Below are 23,706 nucleotides of genomic sequence, written 5' to 3'. Positions count from 1 at the left end.
AAACATAAATTGATTCCTCTAGAGTGAGATTGATCACACTTTCATAAAAGAAAATTGTTGAAGATATGAATATCATTCCGAGTAGAGAGAATGAATTGATCCTGTCAAAGCTAGATAAATTGAAACAGAAAAGAGAACACAAGTGACCTGGATAATATAATAAGCTGGACCCAGGCCCCATCATTTGCAAGCTTTTAATGAAAGCAGCGGTAATCGAATATCAGTGATAACGTGATCTCTTTATAATCGTATGGTAGCGAAAGAGATAAAGAATGGCCATAAAACGATTACAAGACTGTGCGCAAACAACAATCATGCAGTGATGATGTCAGTATTAACTTAAAAAGCGACCATTCTTTGAAACGGTTTTAATATTTGTTTCTTTCTAGAAGAAATAAGTACAATAACTGCAACTAGATTACATATTACTTATAAAAAACCCTCAGAACTGGTTGGATAGTTGATACTTACTTTGCAGTGTCTTTAAAAGCGTTTGGAGCAGTTGATACATAAACTACAGTGTTTTGATTCATTCTATCTACACAACCAAGATTTTTCATCATTTGCTTTTGAGATGTTGTTTGGTCAAAGCTTACATGCATTATATATCTGAAGTTGCAATTGTGTTGTCGTTACAATTTCACCGCTTTCTTCGAGGTAAAATGTGGGAAGGACTGTGATGCTCTGATAATAATTTCTAAAAATGAAATGTCAAAGACTAATTTTTTGAATATATTTGTATTTAAATTTCAATAACTATATCATTACATAACTCTATATTGTAACAATCAAATATAGAAGCAGTTGAGTCGTCAGAGCATTAACACACGGATAATGGCATACTAAAGTTTGCTTAGGGATTAAATAATCTTCCTTTTTATGAAACCAATAAGATCACCCCATTTTCAAATCATTACATTAGTAAATTGTTTTAAAACCATTTGCAAGAAAAAGTTACGTTTAATTTTTATCAAGCATAGCAACGATTTATCTCCCAAGGCAATATTTTAAATAAAAACCAGTCTGATGAATAACATTGTAAAGATTCTTTCTATACTATTTGACACTCTCCGAAAAGATTTTTACTTGTTTGGTCAAATTTCATGCATTGCAAGTTGGTAAAGGCTATTTTATTTTATGAATTCAGTTTAATGAGTAATAAATAAAGATTTAAATTAAATTCTAAAAAGTAACAAGAGGCCCATGGGGCCACATCGCTCACCTGAGCAACAATGGGCGTTCAAAAAATATTGTGCCATATGGTCCCTCGGTAAAATAACAAAAAATAAATATTGTAAATATTTTTGCATACACGTAATCTTTGACATTGTACCTTCATGAAATACTATTTTTTACCAGAATAAGAAAATCCCACGCAAGATATAAAACTAAACATTTGGTAGGGGTACACTGTTAAGTTGTTAACTTCCAATTCCCTATATTTTCGTTCTGCCCCCCCCCCCCCCCCCCCCACACACACACTTTGTAAAGCGATTGAGATATATGAGAGCATATAGGTACATTTTTTTCATCAATTACTTATTAGTTATTGTATTTTCAAAAAAAATATAATAGTTATTGTTTTTTATTTAAAAAATCCTACATGTATAGATGTGAAAAAGAAAATTGTACCCCAATGTGCTCAATTCCTCAAATTAAAAACATTCAAAAATTTAATTATAAATCAATTGACTGTTATTTACCTCGCGTAAAAACCAGGATAATTTTCCGCTGTGATATTTTCTTATGAATATCAATAATTACTTTATTCCCGCAACAGAAATGTGTCAGAACTATGGAAACTGTTTTAAAGATGTCGTTTTTATTTACTCGTGTCTGAAAAACTATCAAAATTGATGTAGATTTCACATTATTTATTGTATAAAGAGGGGGCCCCAGAGAGTAGGTATATACAGAATATCTTTCTTTTATTTTGTTTGTACAAGTATTTAACATACTCTAATTCATATAGAATTTCTAATGTTCAACCAAAATTTCAGCGTCAATCGTAGAATTATAAGCAAGATACAGAGCTCACAGTTCACCTAGGTTTGGGTCATATTTTGTTCACATGAGTTTATTACATTCAGCTTAAGATTTTTAACTTGGTATTTCCTATTCAGCATTTTAAAAAAAATTCAGCATTGGAAAAAAAGAATGGCCTAAGATTTTCAATTCTTTTATTCACTCAAGACCAGTTCACTGGTATTTGAGCTTCAAAATCAGTTTATACAAATGTACACAAACACAGTCAAGGATCACATGTACAGTAGGAGTAATAATGACGAAAAAAGGTTAAGTTTACAATACAATAAGTTGTTAAAGTTGGTTTCTGGAAGAACAGACTTTGAAAATTTTCTTTAAAAATATTGACAATTTCTTTTACTTTTTTAATCTTTAGTTTTTAAGATCTGTGTACAAGCAAATTCATCATAGTCATATCGACCCTTTTTCGTATAATGTCATGGCTGCTTTAAACAAAGAACCTCGTTTTAGAAGTATCGAATACGAGTCTTGGTAAAATGGATATGCTAACCCGGGCCGTGGCAAAATAAAAGCCGGGGCAGATCGGCAATCGTCAATTCCAAATACGCATTATTTTGCAGCAATATTTACAGCGAATACAAATATACAGGTCCATCAAATATCCTGAAATTTTAATAAGATTGGCAGATTAATAACTGCCAATCTTTTGTTTTGCCCAGGCCAAGTCTTGCCTACCCATTTTACCGGATACCGATCCCGAAGCTATTAAACTGATTGAAACACGCCTTTCCTTTATTATTATTTTCGTAATAACTCAGATTTGAAACAGAATTATTACTTAATTTTTGCAATTAATATTTTCCTTCCCATAAGGATAATTTATGCTAAACTACGTTGAATTGGACTCAGTAGTTCTTGAGAAGAAGATTTTTAAAAATGCACCCCCTTTTTCTACAGTTTCAAGGTTTTCTCCGCTTTGAATACAGATCGGACTTTTATTTCTGCAATTTATATTTGCCCTCCCAGAATGATGCTTTGTGCCAAATTTGGTTGAAATTGGATAAGCGGTTTTAGAGAAGAAGTTCAAAATGTAAAAAGTTTACAGACGGACAGACAGACGGACGGACAGACGGACGACGGACAAAATGTGATGAGAATAGCTCACTTGAGCTTTCAGCTCAGGTGAGCTAAAAAGTAATCAATTATTTAAAAAAAGTCATATTCTTAAAAATAGAGACTCTGAACTTGAATCAAATTAAAGGATAACTAATAGATTTGCCAGATAGTTTTCGATTGTTTAATTCTAAATTTATCAAAAAGGGATATGTATTTTTTTTAATAAGATGCATTTATGAAATTTAAAAAGGAGAGAAATGAGAAAAAAAGTTATTCGAACTTACAAGGGTTATAAACATGGACACAAAGCCATTTGACACAAAAAAAAAATGCGATATATATACGAGAAAACAAACTTTTAAAACAATTATTTTTCTTACAATTGCAGGAATGGTCAACAGTCAAACTTTACGTAATTACATTAGATAAAAGTATGTAGTTACCAAGTACGAATCTGTACCAGTAGTTGTATATTTGCATTATCTAAGTTGTGTCAATGGGAAATTAATTATTGACGAACACGCGCTCATGGTTTAAAAGAGAAAAAAGCTACTTCTTTTTACTTTCGCTTTCTGTGTTGTAACGAAGGGTAAAATGATGTTGAGAATTATAATTTACCACGTGATATCTCACCTCAGGTGACTTTGTGAATACTTAATTCCATCACATGACGTATAAGGTTACATAGTATGAGCTAACTAACACGAAGTTTTGAAACACGTTTTGTTGACAACAATTGATTTAAAAGGTTTTCTGGCTTATATGGGCGTAATCTTTATTGTTGAAACATCAGTAAATATCATATCTGTGCCATAAAGGATAGAAAGGGCTATGGTAAAAGAGTGTTCAAGTAATGTTTCAATACATGACATTGATGTTCATGCTAGTCTAATTTTAGTTCCATTCTGATAATAATAATGATAATGTCAGCTCCACCTCTCATGCATATTAATATCTATCGTATGTTAAATCAAAGGCATATAAAAAAATCTCTTTATTTAGAAAGTTATAAGGAGAAAAATAGAATAAGTTTATAGTACCACAGTCTAAGATCTTTATTGTTGTTACGTTAATGGACGAGACTCTTTACAAAATAAACAAACGTGGAAATAGGTTAAAAAATAACCACAACAGAAGTGACCGAAAAAAACCCCCAAAACCCGGCGCTAAATGCAGTTGTCCTTTCTATTTTTGTTATTGTTACATGAAGACAGACACTTAAAATCTACAAAGCGATTGCACAATATTTTGTAACTGTTTTGTAACTTTTGTCTGTCTTTATTATTTCTTAAAATTATTTTGGTTGTCCAAAAGCTTATTGTAAGAAATCAGAATATCAAAAATAAATGAATTAATAATTATATCAGTTCTGCTTCTTTATAATGCCATAGAACGCAGATTTGAGACTAAGAAGCATTGCTTGCACATGACTTAAGTCTAAATGATAATATCAATTGAATGTTCTGTTCTGGCTGACGTGTTGCCATAGCTTTGCGTCTGTGCATCTGTCGGTGGCGTGACGTTATTATTAACACTGTTGCTTGTAACCTTGCTTAGGTCGCAGAAGGTTCCGAGTTTCCGGGTGATCGCAAAAATATTTTCTTTCCGAAACAGGATATAGATCCAGGGATCGATAATAGAGTTTGTGACTCCTATACGGACGGCAAACAATTCTAACGTGCCAACATCAGAAAACAACGCCGTTGCATGTCCAAATATAACAATCTGAAGTATAAAAATATCAAGTAACTGTACATAGGAATCAAACAAGGGCACATATTCGACAAAGACGTGAATATTTGGAAAATAGATTGGAAAAAAAGTTCTTTACCATAAGTGGAGTCCAGCATGTCGCAAAGGTCAAAACTATTACCAGCAGAAAAACAACATTGAATGTGTTGCCCTTTTTCCTGCTTTTCTGTGAAACTGTGTTGGTTGTTACGATATTTTTACAAAGTGATATTACCACACACATATTAAAGATAATTGTTGAAAGGAGAATAAACAGTCCTATTAGCGAGTAAACGAAAGAGTAAATTCTAACTACGGTTGATGTACTGATGAAATTTAAAAAACAAACTGAACCAGTATCATATAGCAAACTTGATCGTAAGCCCAGCAGTGGCAAACTTGTAAGGAAGGCACAGGTAATCCATACCACTGCTAACGTGATATTTGCTTGATTGTTCTTCACAATCCCATTGTAGCGATACGGATACAGAATAGCCATAAAACGGTCAAAAGACATTGCGCAGACAATCATTGCAGATGATGTCAATATGAATATGAACATGAAAGACTTGTATGCACAGATACGAAAATCGAACTTGAAATTTGGAGCAAATCGGAGAAATATTGTTGGGAAAATCAACAAAATCCCCAAACCATCAGTTAAGGTTAAACCGAAAACTAGTCTGTAAAACGGTCTCCATTTGTGTTTCTTTCTAGCAGTGATAAGTACAACAATGGCAATCAGGTTACCCAGCACTCCAAAAACAAATTGCAGAACTGCAGGTGTCGGAGAGCGAGAGAGAGAAGAGACCTCGGTGCTGTTAGAAGCCGAGGTGATTTCAAATTTGATTGTAAGATCCATTATGTTAGAAGGGCAATGGTGTTGAATACCACGCCTTCATAACAAAAAAAACAACCAGTTTTATATGAAGCCAAATTGGCTTTTTCCTATATCTGTCACCTGTTTATTTAAGTGTTTACATTATCAAATTTCCTTTTGTAGTGAATCATAATTACCTCATCACTTCTTTGTTTTCAACAAAAATAAGATAGGATAAAGATATTGTCTGTAATGCTTGTTTAACATTTAGTACTACGAAAATTGTTTTAAAACGAAAGCATTTAAGTAACAAACACACAAAAACAAATTGCAGAACTGCGGGGGTAAAAAAGCAAAAGATAAAAGGGTTCTTATTTTGAGTATCTGAAATTTTTTTATACGAACCAAATTTAAATTTTGTAACATCTATTTAGGTTAATATAATTTCAATTTCCTTTAATTTGCAAATGAATCATAATTACCATGTTGCTACTTTGTTTTCGACAAAAAACTAATACTGTTTATAAGCCTTGATTAATTTGACATTATATGTTTAAATACTTCAAAATATGTTATAAAATAGTTTTGTTCAATTGAAATGATACTTATTATTGCATGTTAAATAAAACTTTCAAAAATCATCAACGTTGTGATGGTATAATAAGTCTGTAGTATTTCAAATTTAAACAGGCGTATTGAGTAGGTAAAAAAAACAGAAATCCTGTGTTAATCTATTGTACACTATTATAGTGTTTACTAACTTGAAATCCCGGAAATTTTGAAATTCCGGTCAACACATATCATTATCATACAAAGCTTAATAAAGTATTACTATTTGCATCCAAAAATGCCTACACACATCCTTCCTCCTTTCCTGTGCTCGTAGTATGATAAAGTGTTAGCTTCCTGTTTCGGATTACGTGTTTGAACATTCACCTCTGAGCCAACAGGAACGACAGATACTGTTCCTAAGTAAAATATTAAATCTTAACCTGGGTTGACTGTGTAGCCAGACAACGTAGACTGCTATACATGTATCGCAAATCAATGAGAAAAAAATAGTGAGCGAGCAACGGAAAACGCAGTATGTCTGCTAACTTACCGGGTATATTAAAGGGGCATGGTCACAATTTTGGTCAAATTTTATTTTTATATTTTTATTATTTACAATGCTTCAGAAATGCATTTCTAATGATCAAATTAATTTTGAGAGTCATTCGTAGAGTTATAAGCAAAATACAGGGCTCAAAATTCTTTGTCATGTAAACAAGGCTCGTGCCCTGTTTTTGTTTACATAGGTTCAATATATCAGTAAAAAACTTTTTCCAGCTTATTTGTCTATCTGTTTATTTATTTTAGGCATAGATAAACGGTTCCTAACGTTTAACGAGGCTGGGGGTGGCTGCCATATTAAAGCGTTTTTATCTTTAGAAAAAAAGATTTTCACTTTAAGGTTTTATAACTCTTACATTGTACTGAAATTGTCTTTTGAAAAAATGGATATGAAGGTATTGAAGCATTATTTAAAGAGTTATTTGAGGGTAACCAAGGGATACAAGATGCCAAAAAATCATTTAAGCTGTTTTTCAGCACCTTTTTAACTTTTCAAAGGGAGGTAACTTTTAAAACTTCAAATATTTTGTTCAAATATTTCCTTTTTTTTTTTTTTTTTTAATTTCACCATCGAAAATCCTTTTATGCTCAATCTTTATTACACATGTATTGATTATTATCATGTTAAAATTTTGATATAATCTTGTGGCTACATTTTTTTCTTTGTATATTTGCATTTGTGTGACAAATATATTTTTGGTAAAATTGTGATATTTTTCTTCATAACAAATAATGTTAAGTTTTTGTTATTGTGTTAATTTTTTGTGTTTTTTGCCTTTATTAATACTTCATATATTTTTCATAATTTTTTTCTTTACATAATGTGCAATTTTTTCAGTTGCAATAAATGATAAAATTAACGATGATTGTGAAGTGGTCTTTTACATCAAAAAATATATTAAGGTTATAAGAAACATTTCTGCAAATTTGGTGAATTTTGGAGAAATGACCCCCAGCCTCCTTAACACTTTGGTTTAAGGTTTAAAACTGAAATTTTTACTTCAACGTTCAAAATGTAAACAAGCGCTTTGTTTACATAGCGAAGAATTTCAAGCTCTGAAACTCGCTTATAACTCAACAAATGATACTCAAATTTCGGGTGCCTATTTAAAATGCCGTTCTAAAGCATTGTAAATAATAAAATTGGATAAATAATTTTTGACCAAAATCGTGACCATGCCCCTTTAACTTACCAAATGAAATGCATCACACTCACAAACTAAACAAAATGAAATGTCTTACTTATTTTTCCAAACGCAAAGAGTACATATCTTTTCTAGAAAATGCAATACAAATTCAATCACGAATCTAGATTACCGTTCTTCATATATATATATATATATATACATATATATATATATATATATATATATATATATATATATATATATATATATATATATATATATATACACAAACATTGCAATAACTCTTAAATTGACATTTACCCCACTTTTGTTGGAGCTCCACCTCCGCCCCGACCGAGGCTTGAACTCCCGCGCTGACACAAGGACGACCGAAAAATAGGGTAAACACTGATAAATAGCTAACATATCCAATTTTTAAAAACAGTTTTTAGGATTTATCTGAACCAGTTATACACATTACTGTAAATATCTGGGACATAACTGATGGTTGCTAACATTAACATTTGTTTTCTATTCTCTCTCTTTTATGAGATTTATCACACACACACATACATGAGAAATTGTTGCATAAAATACTCAGTGTCTTTTAATGTACCAATATTATACAGTAACTGTAATTCACCCATAGTTTCTTGTTCTGATTTTATAACATGTTATGGTAATTGTTTCAAATTCACTTCGATAAATTGTGAAAAAAAACCTGTGAATAAAAACATTGGAAATTCTAAATAATAAATCTTAGCCTGACAATAACGAAGTTTAAAAGAAATTCGTGCAAATTTTTTATAAACAGCTTTTTATTCGCGATCATCGACTTTGATTTACAGATATAACACACATAATGCATGAAGAAAATGTAGCACATTATTACACAAGCTAAAACATTATTGCTTAATGTTTTAAACGATTAAAAAAAGCAGTAACGCCTGTGAACGCTGAAAAAGCTGAAATCGAACAATGTGATAAATGTGTGTATTAAAACGTTTATATTTACATAATAAACTGTCTTTGTCTGTGATAACATTACGAATAAATTTCGAACTCTTTAACCAAGTAACTTCATAAAACATGAGTGACACAAAAATTGGCCTATCTTATAGCATAACCAAAACGGTATTGGCTTCGCCGCGTAGCAATACAAGCATGTGCTACATAGAAATAGTGGATTTAAAATAATGTTGTTTGAAAGTATACAATTTGGAAATAATATAAGAAGGAATCATTCTTTGAATATTATGAGGTGATAATTTCGGTCGGAGCGTGCTCAAATCTATCATGAAGCCCTTTGGACTTTATTGGATTTTACCACGCCCCGACCGAAATCATCACCTCACAATACTCAAAGAATGATTCCTTATTCATTAAATAATACAAAAATGACACCTTTTACTGTACAAGATTGTTCGGAAATATTATACCAGTATCATATAAAGCTGAACATTAAAATTATTCTCTAAGATGTATATTTTTTGCAACCAAAAGTAAAATAAAAAACATGTTCCATCATTTGTACTCATGTGAAAACGTTACAAAATAAAATTTATCTATATTAAAAGAATGAATTTTTATTAATTGGTTAAATTGTCCGTAGAAAGTGTTTTGCCTGACGACATCGTATTTTCCAAACTTTTTTGACGTGCATCTGTTGATGGTATGACATCATGACTACTGCTAGCTGCAAAACTGATTTTACCAAACATATTTTCAAATTTCCGCGTGATTGCAATTAAGTGTTCCCTCCGGAGTAAGATGTAAATCCAAGGGTCCACGATTGAATTTGTGATGCTTAGTCGAACTGCTAGAAGGTCAACGGAATCATCCTCAAAAATCAATTTGGTGGCATTTCCAAAAATGACAACCTAAAGAACATATGATATTATGAGGGAAACCAAACATTAATAACACAGTAAGGTGAAAAACCCAAAGAAACATTCTTTGGTTATTAATATTATTATGTGTGTGTGTGTCTGTGTGTGTGAGAGAGAGAGAGACAGAGAGAGACAGAGAGAGAGAGAGAGGTCTTCTATATTTACCATAAGTGGAGCCCAACAAGCTGCAAAGACTGAAACTAATACAAGCAAGAATATGGCATTAAAGATGTCGCTTCGCTTTCTTGTTTTCGGAGAAACCTTGTTTTTGATTTGATTCTTGCAAAGTGAGAAGACCACACTTCCATTAAAGAAAATTGTTGAAAACAGAATCATCAGTCCGAGCAAAGAGTAAATAAAAGAGTTGATCCTGTCCACGGTAGATGTACTGACAAAGTTCAAAAAGCACCAGGATCCCGGATAGTATAATATGTTAGATCCAAGACCCATCAGTGGCAAGCTTGAAACGAAGGCCGCAGTAATCCAAATCAGTGCTAATGTGATGTTAGCTCGATAGTTCTTTCTACCTGTATTGTAGCGTAAGGGATACAGGATAGCCATGAAACGATCGAAAGACATTGCACAAACTATCATCGCAGACGATGTCAGCAGGAATATAAACATAAAGGAACTGTAGTTACAGAGAGGTTTTGGAAAATCGTAGGTGAAATTCGATGCATATCTAACCAAAACTGTTGGATATATTAATGAAATTCCTCCACCATCAGTTAAAGCTAACCCAGCGACAAGTCTGTAAAACGGCTTCCACTTATGTTTCTTTCTAGAGGAGAAAAGTACAATAAAGGCAATTATATTACCTGTAACCCCAAACAGAAACTGCAGAACGGGTGGGATAGTTGATTCCAACTTTGCAGTGTCGTTGGTAGTGTTTGAGGCAGTTGGTGCATAAATTACAGTGCTCTGACCCATTCTAGCTAAAGATCGAGGTGTGTTCCCATACACACGCTTTTTATGTATTGGTAGAAAACGCTTACATGCATTATATATGTAGGATATTATTGTACGGTGATCAGATTAAAAAGGAGGTTGTTTAAGAAATATTCTGTGTGCCAAAAAGGCAGTAATAATCGACGATATTGTGGTTTCAGGGGGATGCATTATGTGTCAGCTTGACTCAGGAAGTGGGACTAATAAATGTAAAACAAATTAAACCATTCAGTTTTGTTATATTATGATGAATAATGTAACTGTTTTGAAGATTTAGATACTGTCATGTTTTAGTACATGGTGAATAGGTTCTAACAGAAAACAATCGGTCAAGTGCTGTATTTTCCGCCACAAAAACATTCATTTTTAATGAGACGAAATAAACTTAGATGTTTCACTTTTCCGGATGACCTGATTTATTAAACTATATAAAAAGTTGTCCTAACAAGACGCACGAGATCTTTGATAGTGAAGAGATGGGACAAATAAGATATTGTACATATCATACATTCCTTTGACATAAGTGTGAATTTTGCTGTGGACGCATTACTTTAATGAAACTTTTATGTATTGATAATAAAAGGTAGAAAACTGACTGATTGTCCAAGAACAATCTCAAAAATGTTAATTTATCTTTTCAGACTGAGAAATATTTTTTGTGATTCTGATTTTATTTGAACACTATACAATTTAAAATAAAAGAGACTGATTAATACTTTGCTTCATCAAATGATTTCTAGATGCATGTAATTTTACAGGTCATCAGAAATTCCTAAAAAAAATATAAAATGTCATGCTATAACTTATAATGAAGTAAAGACAAAATCTATATATTGTACCTTATTTTCTTAGGTATTTATATGAAGTTCTTCTTTTGAAAGAGATTATTACAGTCTGAAAATGTCCACGACCCTCGAAATCCTTAATCAAGTCTAACATTATCTCAAATGTGTGGTTGATTTGGACAAAAAAACCTGACTGTGGATCAGATCACTCCACTGCTGTCGCAGAACAAAATTTCAATCTCTATGTAGGGATTGTGGGCTGCAAAAACTCGGTGATTGTATAAATGTAATTTTAGACATAAGACATGTGCATATGGGATATATCTTTTAAATAAAGTACAGTGCTATTGAAAAAAAACCCTAACAAACATACAAAACCGAATTGACCAAACAATTGTTTCTCTCTGGGAAGGATGCATAACTTGTGCGTCTGGATCTCTCAGCATATACATTATTATTAATTTTAAACCCAATAGATCATTTTATTATCAAAAGTAAGAGAGTTAGGTAGCATTGTACGGTTATCACACTGTGTTTATAACGTTTTAAACTAAACATTCGAGTATACTTCCTAGCACTGATAGTAAAAAAAATCGAGGTCTTAAGTGTTTAAGCCAAATCCTTCAAATCTATTTTCAAAGTAAGTTATCAACTTGCCAGAAAAAAAATTAAAAAGATACGAAAATTTTTTTAAAAATCCGAGTGCGCTGGCTTACACCCAAAATGATTGCCTGGGAATTAATTATAAATTGTTATAATGTCCACAATTTACTGCTCATGGGGCAGGTTTGAAGAGCTAGTGTTTATTCAGGGAAGGGGGCGGGTGGCAAATATGGCCATATGCTACTCAACTGACCGCCATTGACTGTGGGTATATTATTATTATGTATTTCATCACTAGTTTCAACTTTTAAACAAAATAAAGTATACCTTTATCAAAAAAAAACAATAATATCATATCTAACCTCAAGGCGTTTCTTCTTAAAATTAATGGATTCAAAAGATGTCTAATAATTATAATAATGGGCGGAGATATGTAAAACAGAAATGACACAGATAGCGCGATACAGCAGGGGAAGATGAAATATTATACGTTAATAACTTAATATTGTATTTCTAAGGTTCATTTTCAAAAATCACGGATCAAAATTTTTTCCTCTTAATTATTAATACTTTTAACCACAAATCACATCAGAACGTTTATTGAGACAAACTTGACTTCATTATATGAAACTCACATTCATCACTTATTTCAAATTTGAAGAAATCTTTCATTATCCGGATTACACCTTACCTGCAAAAATAATGAATTTAAACCTTAACGGTGAATCTACTTGACACCCGTGGAAAATTATTTTCTAAATCTGTTTAGCATTTTATATTTTTGTTGGGTTAATAGCGAGCGCCGCTCGCCGGCACTGCGAAGCGAGCTCTAATAACCAGTGTTCGCGGAAAAAGAACGAGCTAAACCTACAGTTTATCAAACAAAATTTTTTTGGTCTACGTCCCATAATGCTCTCTAATGTTTTTACCCGTGGTGCTGTGCCAAAAATGGCCGACTTTTTACTCGTAATTTACGGTGTCCTAAGGTTTGAAGACACGTTTAGAGTACCGCATATGGTTTGGCGAGACTCAAGAGATTTGTTACTTGCATCCATACCTACGTATTGAGTCGAGATACGTAAACAAATACGAAAAAATTCGTAGATGACGTCACAGTGCTCTCGCGCTATATTTCCCGCGATAAATTTAGAGGTGGATCAAACATCTGTAATGCGTGTTCTAGTTATTTCAGTATAGACTGCGATGCCTCTTTGACATATGATTTGTTTTTATTTTTTTTAATATAGAGATGATATAAAGAGCCATGCTTTACTGTCATATCGATCCATTTTTAAGCTTATTGTGCATGCATGTACAGTAGGCAGGTAAGTATATGAGTATGGAGGAAATAAACAATAGGACATTTTGAACTAAATAAAAAGGAATAAAGAGAAAAAATAAACAGTTAGAAAATTTATGTATATATTGCATAGTCAAACCAGTAAATTTTGAAGTGGGAAATTACACACCTACAAACAGGGACCGACACACACACACACACACACTCTCTCTCTCTCTCTCTTTTTCTCTCGGGAGAGGGGTAGGGGTTGCGCTGTACATGTATGCATCATAACCAATAAAATTAGTACCTTTTGTAGAGCAATACTCTCTCAAATTCTTTGTGACGTTCGTTGATACCTAAATAACACTAGGTTAACAATGATGCAAGGAATTGTGTAATTCTTGCTGCGCTCGCCAGAACGGTAGCACCGTAAAACATATTAATTTCATCAAAAGAAGGCTGTTATTCAAATTAAAATTTGACACAGCATAAACGCCTATGATATCCAGAAGACCATTAGAACACTGTCAGTACTTGATCCTTGAAGTTTGTTAATGAACAAATGCTCTCCCCATCCGAGAGTTAAATGTTGATATTACTCAGTAAAGAAGTAAATAAATATGAATTTTGTACAGCATCCTTGCAATACTCAAAACTGTCCATCAAGTTAACATAAAACCCAGTGCTCTGCAATACTGTTTTCTTAACAGTAAAACAATATTTCTCAGAATTATCTACTTGTTGACCCGTTATCATCCTATCTTTGAATAAAGAGATAATGTTTTAAGTCGGATATTGGCCTAAAACTGTCTTTTCCGTGAGGGACGACCGACAAAGTAGGGTAAACACTAATAAATAGCTAACGTATGCAATTTTTAAAATAGTTTTTAGGATTTATCCGAACCAGTTATACACATTACTGTAAAAATCTGTGATGCAAACTTATGGTTGCTTACATTAATATTTGGTCTATTTTTTCCTCTTTTATGAGATCTATCACACACACTCACATCAGAAAGTGGTGAGTAAATTACTCAGTGTTTTTTAATGTACCAACTTTATACAGTAACTGTAATTTACTTTGGAATTTCTAAATGATAAATCTTAGCCCATCAATAACGAAGTTTGAAAGAAATTCGTGCAAAGTTTTCATAAACCGGTTTTTATTCGCCGACTTTGATTACAGATAACACATAAAGCATGAAGAAAATGTAGCACATTATTACACAGGCTAAAGAATTATTGCTTTATTTTTTAAAAGATTAATAAAAGCAGTAAAGTCTGTAAACATCGAAAAAACTGAAATCGAACAATGTGATAAATGTGAGTATATATTATATAAAAATATTTACATTTTCAACTGTCTTTGTCTTTGATAACATTACAAATCAATTTTGAATCCTTAAACTCAATAACTTCATAAAACATGAGTGATACAAAATGGGTGTGTCTCATCAAATAACCTAGAAATGTTTTTTGCTGCGCCGCGCAGTTATACATAGCTTGTGCTACATAAAAAATGGTAGTTTTAAATTATTGTTGTTTTAAAGGTATACATTGTATGTGGCGTATTTTTTCATGCTAAGAAATATTTGATTGACTTATTTATTTACATTGTAAGTATGTTATATAAAGATATATCTTCACAATGAAGTAATTTTTAGAATTATTGTGGAGTCGACAAAAATGTAGCATTTGAATAAACTCCTCCTTAAATCGGTCACGTGATACCCCGCTCAGTCTATCACAACAACAATGACGACGACGAGAAAGATAGGTACATGTATACCGTTAAGTTTGCAAAAAAAGAAAAAAGAGACAAACTAACAAGGATAGGAAAGATTGTCATCCTTGACCATGTAGATTGATGGAATAGGAATTAAAGCCGAATTAAACTTAAGTCTTTATCTTGAAGTTGTAAGCCGGGTTTTGCTAGTCAGGTTCGTACGTACTCCATGTGTTCCATGTCTTAAATTTATAAGTTATAAACCACAATTGGATTTTCGTTTAGAGGAATTTTTGAATAAAGAATGAATAAACACTCTCAGTACGTGCATCCCTCAGGGAGAGGGTGTATTCACTCGTTTTACCGTGTCGTTGATGCTAAAATCGTATTTCATCTTTATTACACATAATTAGCAATTTATATCGGTCTACATTAATGAATAACGGAATAATAATGCTTCGGATATCATCTGATATAAGAATCATATAATTTAAGACATGAAAAACGCGATTCTAATTTGTAAACAAACTGTTCATCTATTGTGTTTTCAATATTGGGTTTTCCCGCACTCATGCGCAATTGCGTTTCATATGGCGGATCACATTAATATTCATCAGACATGTAGCAAAGTTAAGAGGCAAAAAACTAAAGAAAGAACGTGTTTTAATGACCTAGAGTTTGTGAAACGTCTAATAATAAGAAGCATGATGTATATTTTTACTCAAACTCTCGTCAAAAATTTTACTCCAAATACCCCACATATACCTTTAAAGTGTACAAATTGGAAATAATATAAGTATAAATAATAAGAAATCGTTATTTGAATATTATGAAGTGATGAGTTAGGTCGGAGCGTGGTCTAATCTATCATAAAGCCCTTCGAGCTTTACTGGATTTGATCACGCCCCAACCGAATTTATCACCTCATAATACTCAAAGAATGATTCCTTATTCATTAAATAATACAAAAATGACATAATTATATTTCTGTACAAGATTGTTTGGACATATTATATCAGTATTCATATAAAGCTGAACATTAACATTATTCCTTAAGATGTATATTATTTGCAACCAAAAGTAAAATAAAAAACATGTTCAATCATTTGTACTCATGTGCTTTGAAAACGTTACAAAATGGAATTTATGTACCTTAAATGAATGAACCCTTTTTTACTTGGTTAAATTGTCCGTAGAAAGTGTTTTGCCTGACGACATCGTATTTTCCAAACTTTTTTGACGTGCATCTGTTGATGGTATGGCATCATGCCTACTGCTAGCTGCAAAAATGACTTTACCAAACGTATTTTCAAATGTCCGTGTGATTGCATTTAAGTGTTCCCTCCGGAGTAAGATGTATATCCAAGGGTCCATGATAGAATTTGTGATACTTAGTCGAACTGCTAGAAGGTCAACGGAATCATCCTCAATAATCAATTTGGTGGCATTTCCAAAAATGACAACCTAAAGAACATATGATATCATCAGAGGGAAATCAAACATTAATCACACAGAAAGGTGAAAAACCCAAAGAAACATTCTTTGGTTATTATTATCATGAGAGAGAGAGAGAGAGAGAGAGAGAGAGAGAGAGAGAGAGAGAGAGAGAGAGAGAGAGAGAGAGAGAGAGAGAGAGAGGTTTTCTATATTTACCATAAGTGGAGTCCAAAGAGCTGCAAAGACTGAAACTAATACAAGCAAGAATATGGCATTGAAGATGTCGCTTCGTTTTCTTGTTTTCGGTGAAACCTTGTTTTTGATTTGATTCTTGCAAAGTGAGAAGATCACACTTCCATTAAAGAAAATTGTTGAAAACAGAATCATCAGTCCGAGCAAAGAGTAAATGATAGAGTTGATCCTGTCCACGGTAGATGTACTAACAAAGTTCAAAAAGCACCAGGATCCCGGATAGTATAATATGCTAGACCCAAGACCCATCAGTGGCAAGCTTGAAACGAAGGCTGCAGTAGTCCAGATCAGTGCTAATGTGATGTTAGCTCGATATTTCTTTCTAATATTATTGTAGCGTAAGGGATACAGAATAGCCATGAAACGATCGAAAGACATTGCGCAAACTATCATCGCAGACGATGTCAGCAGGAATATAAACATAAAGGAACTGTAGTTACAGAGAGGTTTTGGAAAATCGTAGGTGAAATTTGATGCATATCTAACCAAAACTGTTGGATATATTAATAAAATTCCTCCACCATCAGTCAAAGCTAACCCAGCGACAAGTCTGTAAAACGGCTTCCACTTATGTTTCTTTCTAGAGGAGAAAAGTACAATAAAGGCAATAATATTACCTGTAACCCCAAACAGAAACTGTAGAACGGGTGGGATAGTTGATTCCAACTTTGCAGTGTCTTTGGTAGTGTTTGAGGCAGTTGGTGCATAAACTACAGTGTTCTGATCCATTCTAGCTAAAGATCGAGGTGAGTTTCCATACACATGCTTTTTATGTATTGGTAGAAAAAGCTTACATGAATTATATATGTATGACTAAATTCAAAAGAAATATTGTTGAAGAAATATTCGGTTTGCCAAAAAGGCAGTAATAATCGACGATATTGTGGTTTCAGGAGGATACATTATGTGTCGGCTTGACTCAAGAAGTGGGATTAATAAATGTAAAAAAAAAATAAACCATTTTAGTTTTGTTACATTTTGATGAATGATATAACTGTTCTAAAGATCTAGATACTGACATGTTTTAGTACATGGTGAATAGGTTCTAACAGAAAAACAATCGGTCAAGTGCTGTATTTTCCCCCACAAAAACATTCATTTGAACATAATGAGACAAGATAAACTTAAATGTTTCACTTTTTCCGGATGACTTGGTTAATTAAACTTTGTGAAAAGTTGTCTTTATAAGACGCACGAGATCTTCGATACTGAAGAGTATCGGACAAATGAGATATTTTACATATCATACATTCCTTTGACATAAGTGTGAATTTTGGACGCATTACTTAATAAAACCTTTTATGTATTGATGAATAAAAGGTACAAAACTGACTGATTGTCCCAGAACAGTCACCCAAACTGTAATTTACCTTTTTAGACTGAGAAATATTTGTTGTGGTTCTAATTTTATTTGAACACTATAGAATAAAAGAGACTGGTTAATACTTTGCTTCATCAAATGATTCCAAGATGCATGTAATTGTACAGGTCATAAGAAATTCCTAAAAAAAAAAACAATAAGATATGAAATGCCATGCTATAACTTATAATGAAATAAAGACAAGTATTTAGGTATTTATATAGAGTTCCTATTTTAAAAAAGATTATTTAAAAAAAAAAACCCCGATTGTGGATCAGATCACTCCACTGCTGTCGAAGAATAAAATTTCAATCTTTATGGAAGGGATTGTGAGCTGCAGAAACTCGGTGATTGTCCATGTTAGGCATAAAATAAAAACAAACATACAAACCGAATTGATCAAACAATTGTTTCTCTTGGGGAATGATTCATAACTTGTGCGTCTGGATATCTCAGCATAAATATTATTTTTAATTTTAAAGCCATTATATCATTTTATTAACAAAAGTAAGAGAGTTATGTAGCATTGTACAGCTATTACGCTGTGTTTATAACGTTTTAAACTAAACTAAAAAAATCGGAGTACACTGACTTACACCCAGTTATTAACTATAAATTGTTATAAGGTCCACAATTACCTAGTCATAAATTGTGCATTGGGACAGATATGAAGAGCTAGTGTTTATTCAGGAAAGGGACGGGTTGCAAATATGACCATATGTTACTCAATTGGGTATATCCCTCTAACTATTTTTAGAATCGGTAGGACAACAAAGTAGTGCCTTTAAGCAAAATAGTCCCTATACTTGCAGAGTGTTTATACATTTATTGGTACATTTTAAATCAGAATGCTTGACACATGTCAGAAAAGAGGATTTGCAATTTTAAAAACAAGTGTCAAAATTGAATTACCATTTGAAGAAAAGAATTGAAATTGTTTGATGTACACCCTTTCCAAAACCGAGAAATTCCCTACTTTTACTTTCATTTTCAGAGTTTTTCAATACAGACGCATTTTGCCGGAAAACGAATCTGACTTCAAACCACGAAATTTTAACAGGAAAGAGACAATTTGATGAGCTTTCATTCAAGAGGTCCCTCATTGCTGAACGAGAATTAGGACCGGAGCTATGAACCATAACGTTAACATTACCGCCTATGGAAAATGCATTAGTGGACTATACCCAATTGACCGTCATTTACTGTTGGTATATTATTATTATGTATTTCATCACTAGTTTTAACTTTTATACAAAACAAAGTATATCTTGATTTAAAAACAATATTATATCTAACCTCAAGGTGTTTCTTCTTAAATTTAATGGATTCAAAAGATGTCTAATATTGCCAATAAAGGTAAAACAGATACAAGTTAGATGGAAACAAGAAAAACACTACGTTTCCCAGTGCAGTAAAGAAATCTAATGCCTTATGCGTTTAGAAATGACACAGAAAGTGCGATACAGCAGGGAAAACTGAAATTCTAATACATGTTAACAAGTTAGTTTTATATTTCTTAGGTTCATTTACAAAAATCGCGAAATCAAAATTTTTCCTTTTGATTATTTATACTTTTAACAACAAATCACATCAAAACGTAAATTGAGACAAACTTGATTTCACTAAATGAAACTCGCATTTATCACCTATTCCAAGGTTGAAGAAATCTCTCATTATCCGGATTACACACCCCCTGGAAAAAAGTCAATGAAATTAAACCTTAACGGTGAACTTACTCAACACCCGTGGAAAATTATTTTCCAAATCTGTTTAGCATTTTATGTTTTTGCTGGGTTAATAATTTCATCAAAAGAAGGTTGTTATTCATATTATAATTTGACAGAGCATAACCGCCTATGATATCCAGAATACCATTAGAACACTGTGTCAGTACTTGATCCTTGAAGTTTGTTAATCAGCAAATGCTCTCCCCAACCGAGAGTTAAATGTTGATATTGCTCAGAAAAGGAGTAAGTGAATTTTGTACAGCATCCTTGCAATATTCAAAACTGTCCATCAAGTTAACATAAAACCTAGTGCTCTGCAATACTGTTTTTTTTTATTCTGTGAGAGAGAACACATTTCAGCCAGGCAGGACTCGCTCAGTTCTCACAGAATGGACACATTCAGACTTGTATCATTTACTGAAATAAAAGTAACATATTTGTAACTCTGTGTTGTAGCAAATGAATAAAGAAGCTATGGTGGCATATTTTGCCTTCTACATGCAAGATAAACTATGTCAACATGCAAGATACTTATGCTGACGTGCAAGTTACCAATCTTTAAAGAGACCTGGTTTTTATATAGATAAAATGACTCACTAATGCCGTACTCTGAAATCATAGAGGCAACATAATAATGAAACATGTGATTTATTTATTAAAACATGAGAGTTAATTATTTAACATGCAAGATATTTATGTTTGCATGTGAGTTGATCATGTTGACATGTGAAACATTTATGTCAACATGCAAGTTAATTAAGTTAACATGCAAGATATTTATGTCAACATGAAAGTTATCTCGCATGTTGATCTAAATAACTTTCATGTTAATGAATGTAAACATATTTATTTCGCAAGTGAACATAATTTTTGGCAGTGTAACATATATGACGCATAAATAAATCATATGCCAACATAAATAAGTCGCATTTTTGTCATAATCGTGTTGCATATTGCATCTATGATGTAAGATATGGGCGTTAGTAAGATATTTTACCCATATAAAAATCAGGTTCTCTTTAAAGATTTGTATCTTTCATGTAGACATAGTTATCTTGCATGTAGACACAATTTCTTGAAGTTCACATGATTTATCTTGTATATAAGAGGCAAAATATGCCACCCTAAGAAGCAGTTCAGTTGACTCGTAACAGAATCAATACACAATTAGTGTCATGGAGTTTAAGATAACAATTAAGGTTGAAATTTTTTTCCTGAAAAATTTATCCATAGAAACAGTTTAGGTTAATTTTTGTTACTGATAGTCAAGTGTTGCGGAAAACAACACGCCCTTGTATAAATGTCCTTGTTCAGCAATAAGGTAGATGGTCCAAATGATAGGGAAACACCCGTTATTTTTAAAAATGCTTATTTTGTGCTTAAACGTATTGAATTATACAATATTTAAAACAGATACGTTTAATACGACTAATACAGCAAAACTCGGTTATAACGAAGTCACTGGGACCTAAGAAATTACTTCGTTATATCCGTAATTCGTTATAACCGTATAAGAAATTCATTAAATTTACATAGCTGGGGATCCAAGATGACTTCGCTAAATCCGTGAATTCGCAATATCCGTGTTCGTACTAAACGAGTTTTACTGTATTCGTTAATTCAACCCTGGTCATGTTCAGTATATTTGATTATGAAAGCTTGAATCTTGATTTAAGTATAGGGACCGTCCTTGAAATAAAGGCAGGACATATTATTACCTGTAATATGGTGATGGTTAATTTAAGTTTGAAGCTTTAAATCTTATGTAATATGCGTAACCCAATGATCAACTTCGGTGTGTACAAGGGGCCAATTATTCCGATCTAAACAAGTGTTTGTATTTTACATTGTCAAATGATATTGATTTTTAAAAACATATTTCTGATGCAAATGTTATAATAATCAACACCCTAGTCCTGACAAAATATTTAGAATATGTATACACAATGTTGGGGAAATGTCTTTTCTAACTCAAACTATTTTAACACTTGCATTCCAATTCATAACATGTATATAACCTTTTGTTGAAAATCGAAAGTTTTGCACAAGGGAAAGATAATAGCTTATTATCTTCCAAACAAGTACTGTAAATAATAACTGTTTTGTCTTCAAACAATACTTAAAGGGAGAAAAGAAAGTAACACAGCAATGCAGCATTTATTGAAAGCCGTAAAATTACAAAAAGGATTTTAAAAGCAAGATCAATCTATTCATATTAATTATTTTTGCTGGAGTGACTCAAAAGACTTTCCTCTAATCAGTACACCAATGGAATCATCTCAAGTTTTCAAGCAATAGTTCCTAAAACGTTCTATGAAAACTATTCACAGTGTGATGTTTACATCAAGCATGCCATGAATGTATCGTTCTAATCACGCATTTGGCAATCACATCATCATGATCTAAAATTGATTACATCGGAAAGATTCTGTGTATGTTAATTTGATATATTGTGAAGTAGTTTTATTTTGCATGTGATATGTTGGATGAAGTTTTATGAGTACTTAAAATAAATTAAGATATTTCCACTTTGTTGAGAATTTATGGACAACATATTAGCTAAATGGAAGTGTCGTCAACTGTGTATAATGACGTTTCAATCTGATAACAATGCTCTCGATGGGATGTTAGAAGTGCAAACGATTATTCAAGAACAAATAAAGCTTGTTTTTTTAAATTGTAAATTCTTTCACATCCAGAAGTGATTTTAATTACTAAAAAATATTTTTTTTTAAATTTTTAACATATTTAATGGAAATGAGCATTTCAAAATTGCAACTTTTATTCCCAAAAATAAAGAAAGAAAAGATCCGTTTATAAAATTTAGAAAAAAGAAAAAGGAGATAAACAAAAACATTACTGTTCAGTCTTCTGAACAGCTATTAACATACAAGAGCAACGCTGTTCTGCATTGGATAAAATGACGAGTTAACTAATATAATGTACATTGTGTTTGAATTGAAAGGAAAAATGTATCAGTTCGACTCAAATGTGTACCAACTCGAACTCTGTATAATAAATAAGGACAAACACACTTGTAGTACATACGTACTTACATTTGCTTTTTAAACATGAGGCATGAAGATCTGAATAATAAATAATTTAATAAATATCAGTTTTCTTATTTAATATGCAGTGGAACGCAGTTTAACTCAAGGAATCCTAAGAATAACCATTCGCTCTTATCAATACGGGAAACGAAATATGTTTCAGTTTCACATTTGAATTTTTTAAAAATACTTACATACATGTATATGAAATTCATATATGAATAAAATACATATTACACCCAAAGCAACCATCACGGAAGCTTCTGTTCTCATAACATGCAGTGTTATTTTTCCTGTTTAAAACTTCCCTATCATTTTATGCAAATATTTATTTATTTATTTAGATGTTTGATGCACAACTGATGCATTGTATATTTCATATTATATTGACATTTAAACTGCGCATATAGTTATTCTGAAAACAATAGTTTGATATATGTTTTTTTTTTTGCGAATTGAAACCTTCTTACAAATAAGCTATAAGATAATCAAACTAATATTTAGTGTAATATTTCACTTTTGTGCTAAAAATCGAAGTTTGAAGACATGTATTTCTTGAGGGTTTACAAAGAATACTATCATTGAAACGGCTTCAATCTGATAAAATGCCGTTAATATTTTGAAATATTTACCAAACCTTACAATATGGCTATACTATTTATGACGAGACTGCTTTGGTATCTCAGCCCCTCCCCCTTCCCCTAATGTACTAACGAAATATTAAATGATAATTTTTTCCTCTACGTATATAAAG

The 23,706-nt window shown here is 32.1% G+C and overlaps 3 protein-coding genes across 3 annotated transcripts; all 3 read right to left on the bottom strand.

The window, feature by feature from the left end:
• Nucleotides 1-2,165: 2,165 nt before the first annotated feature.
• Nucleotides 2,166-6,013, bottom strand: LOC105323502 (prostaglandin E2 receptor EP4 subtype). Its single transcript, XM_020065253.3, has 2 exons — nucleotides 4,934-6,013; nucleotides 2,166-4,827 (listed from the first exon to the last, which is right to left on the bottom strand). The coding sequence occupies exons 1-2, from the start codon at nucleotides 5,693-5,695 to the stop codon at nucleotides 4,540-4,542; spliced, it is 1,050 nt and encodes a 349-aa protein (XP_019920812.3). The 5' UTR covers nucleotides 5,696-6,013; the 3' UTR covers nucleotides 2,166-4,539.
• Nucleotides 6,014-8,689: 2,676 nt separating this feature from the next.
• Nucleotides 8,690-10,776, bottom strand: LOC109617611 (prostaglandin E2 receptor EP4 subtype). Its single transcript, XM_034455999.2, has 2 exons — nucleotides 9,948-10,776; nucleotides 8,690-9,773 (listed from the first exon to the last, which is right to left on the bottom strand). The coding sequence occupies exons 1-2, from the start codon at nucleotides 10,710-10,712 to the stop codon at nucleotides 9,483-9,485; spliced, it is 1,056 nt and encodes a 351-aa protein (XP_034311890.2). The 5' UTR covers nucleotides 10,713-10,776; the 3' UTR covers nucleotides 8,690-9,482.
• Nucleotides 10,777-14,592: 3,816 nt separating this feature from the next.
• Nucleotides 14,593-17,622, bottom strand: LOC136270045 (prostaglandin E2 receptor EP4 subtype-like). Its single transcript, XM_066066277.1, has 2 exons — nucleotides 16,780-17,622; nucleotides 14,593-16,590 (listed from the first exon to the last, which is right to left on the bottom strand). The coding sequence occupies exons 1-2, from the start codon at nucleotides 17,542-17,544 to the stop codon at nucleotides 16,300-16,302; spliced, it is 1,056 nt and encodes a 351-aa protein (XP_065922349.1). The 5' UTR covers nucleotides 17,545-17,622; the 3' UTR covers nucleotides 14,593-16,299.
• Nucleotides 17,623-23,706: the final 6,084 nt, after the last annotated feature.

The sequence above is a fragment of the Magallana gigas genome, chromosome 7 (assembly GCF_963853765.1).
Source record: "Magallana gigas chromosome 7, xbMagGiga1.1, whole genome shotgun sequence".
NCBI classification, from domain to species: Eukaryota; Metazoa; Mollusca; class Bivalvia; order Ostreida; family Ostreidae; genus Magallana; species Magallana gigas.
Note: the sequence above shows the minus strand (reverse complement) of the source record. Positions and strands in the feature narration are given on the sequence as shown.

What these genes read in the sequence shown, in the direction of transcription:
- LOC109617611 (XM_034455999.2), bottom strand. Translation starts at nt 10,712, where the DNA reads ATGGGTCAGAGCACTGTAATTTATGCACCAACTGCCTCAAACACTACC. An exon ending in CTTGTTGGGCTCCACTTATG is followed by an intron (nt 9,774 to 9,947) that starts GTAAATATAGAA and finishes TATGTTCTTTAG; the next exon opens with GTTGTCATTTTTGGAAATGC.
- LOC105323502 (XM_020065253.3), bottom strand. Translation starts at nt 5,695, where the DNA reads ATGGATCTTACAATCAAATTTGAAATCACCTCGGCTTCTAACAGCACC. An exon ending in CATGCTGGACTCCACTTATG is followed by an intron (nt 4,828 to 4,933) that starts GTAAAGAACTTT and finishes TTTATACTTCAG; the next exon opens with ATTGTTATATTTGGACATGC.
- LOC136270045 (XM_066066277.1), bottom strand. Translation starts at nt 17,544, where the DNA reads ATGGATCAGAACACTGTAGTTTATGCACCAACTGCCTCAAACACTACC. An exon ending in CTCTTTGGACTCCACTTATG is followed by an intron (nt 16,591 to 16,779) that starts GTAAATATAGAA and finishes TATGTTCTTTAG; the next exon opens with GTTGTCATTTTTGGAAATGC.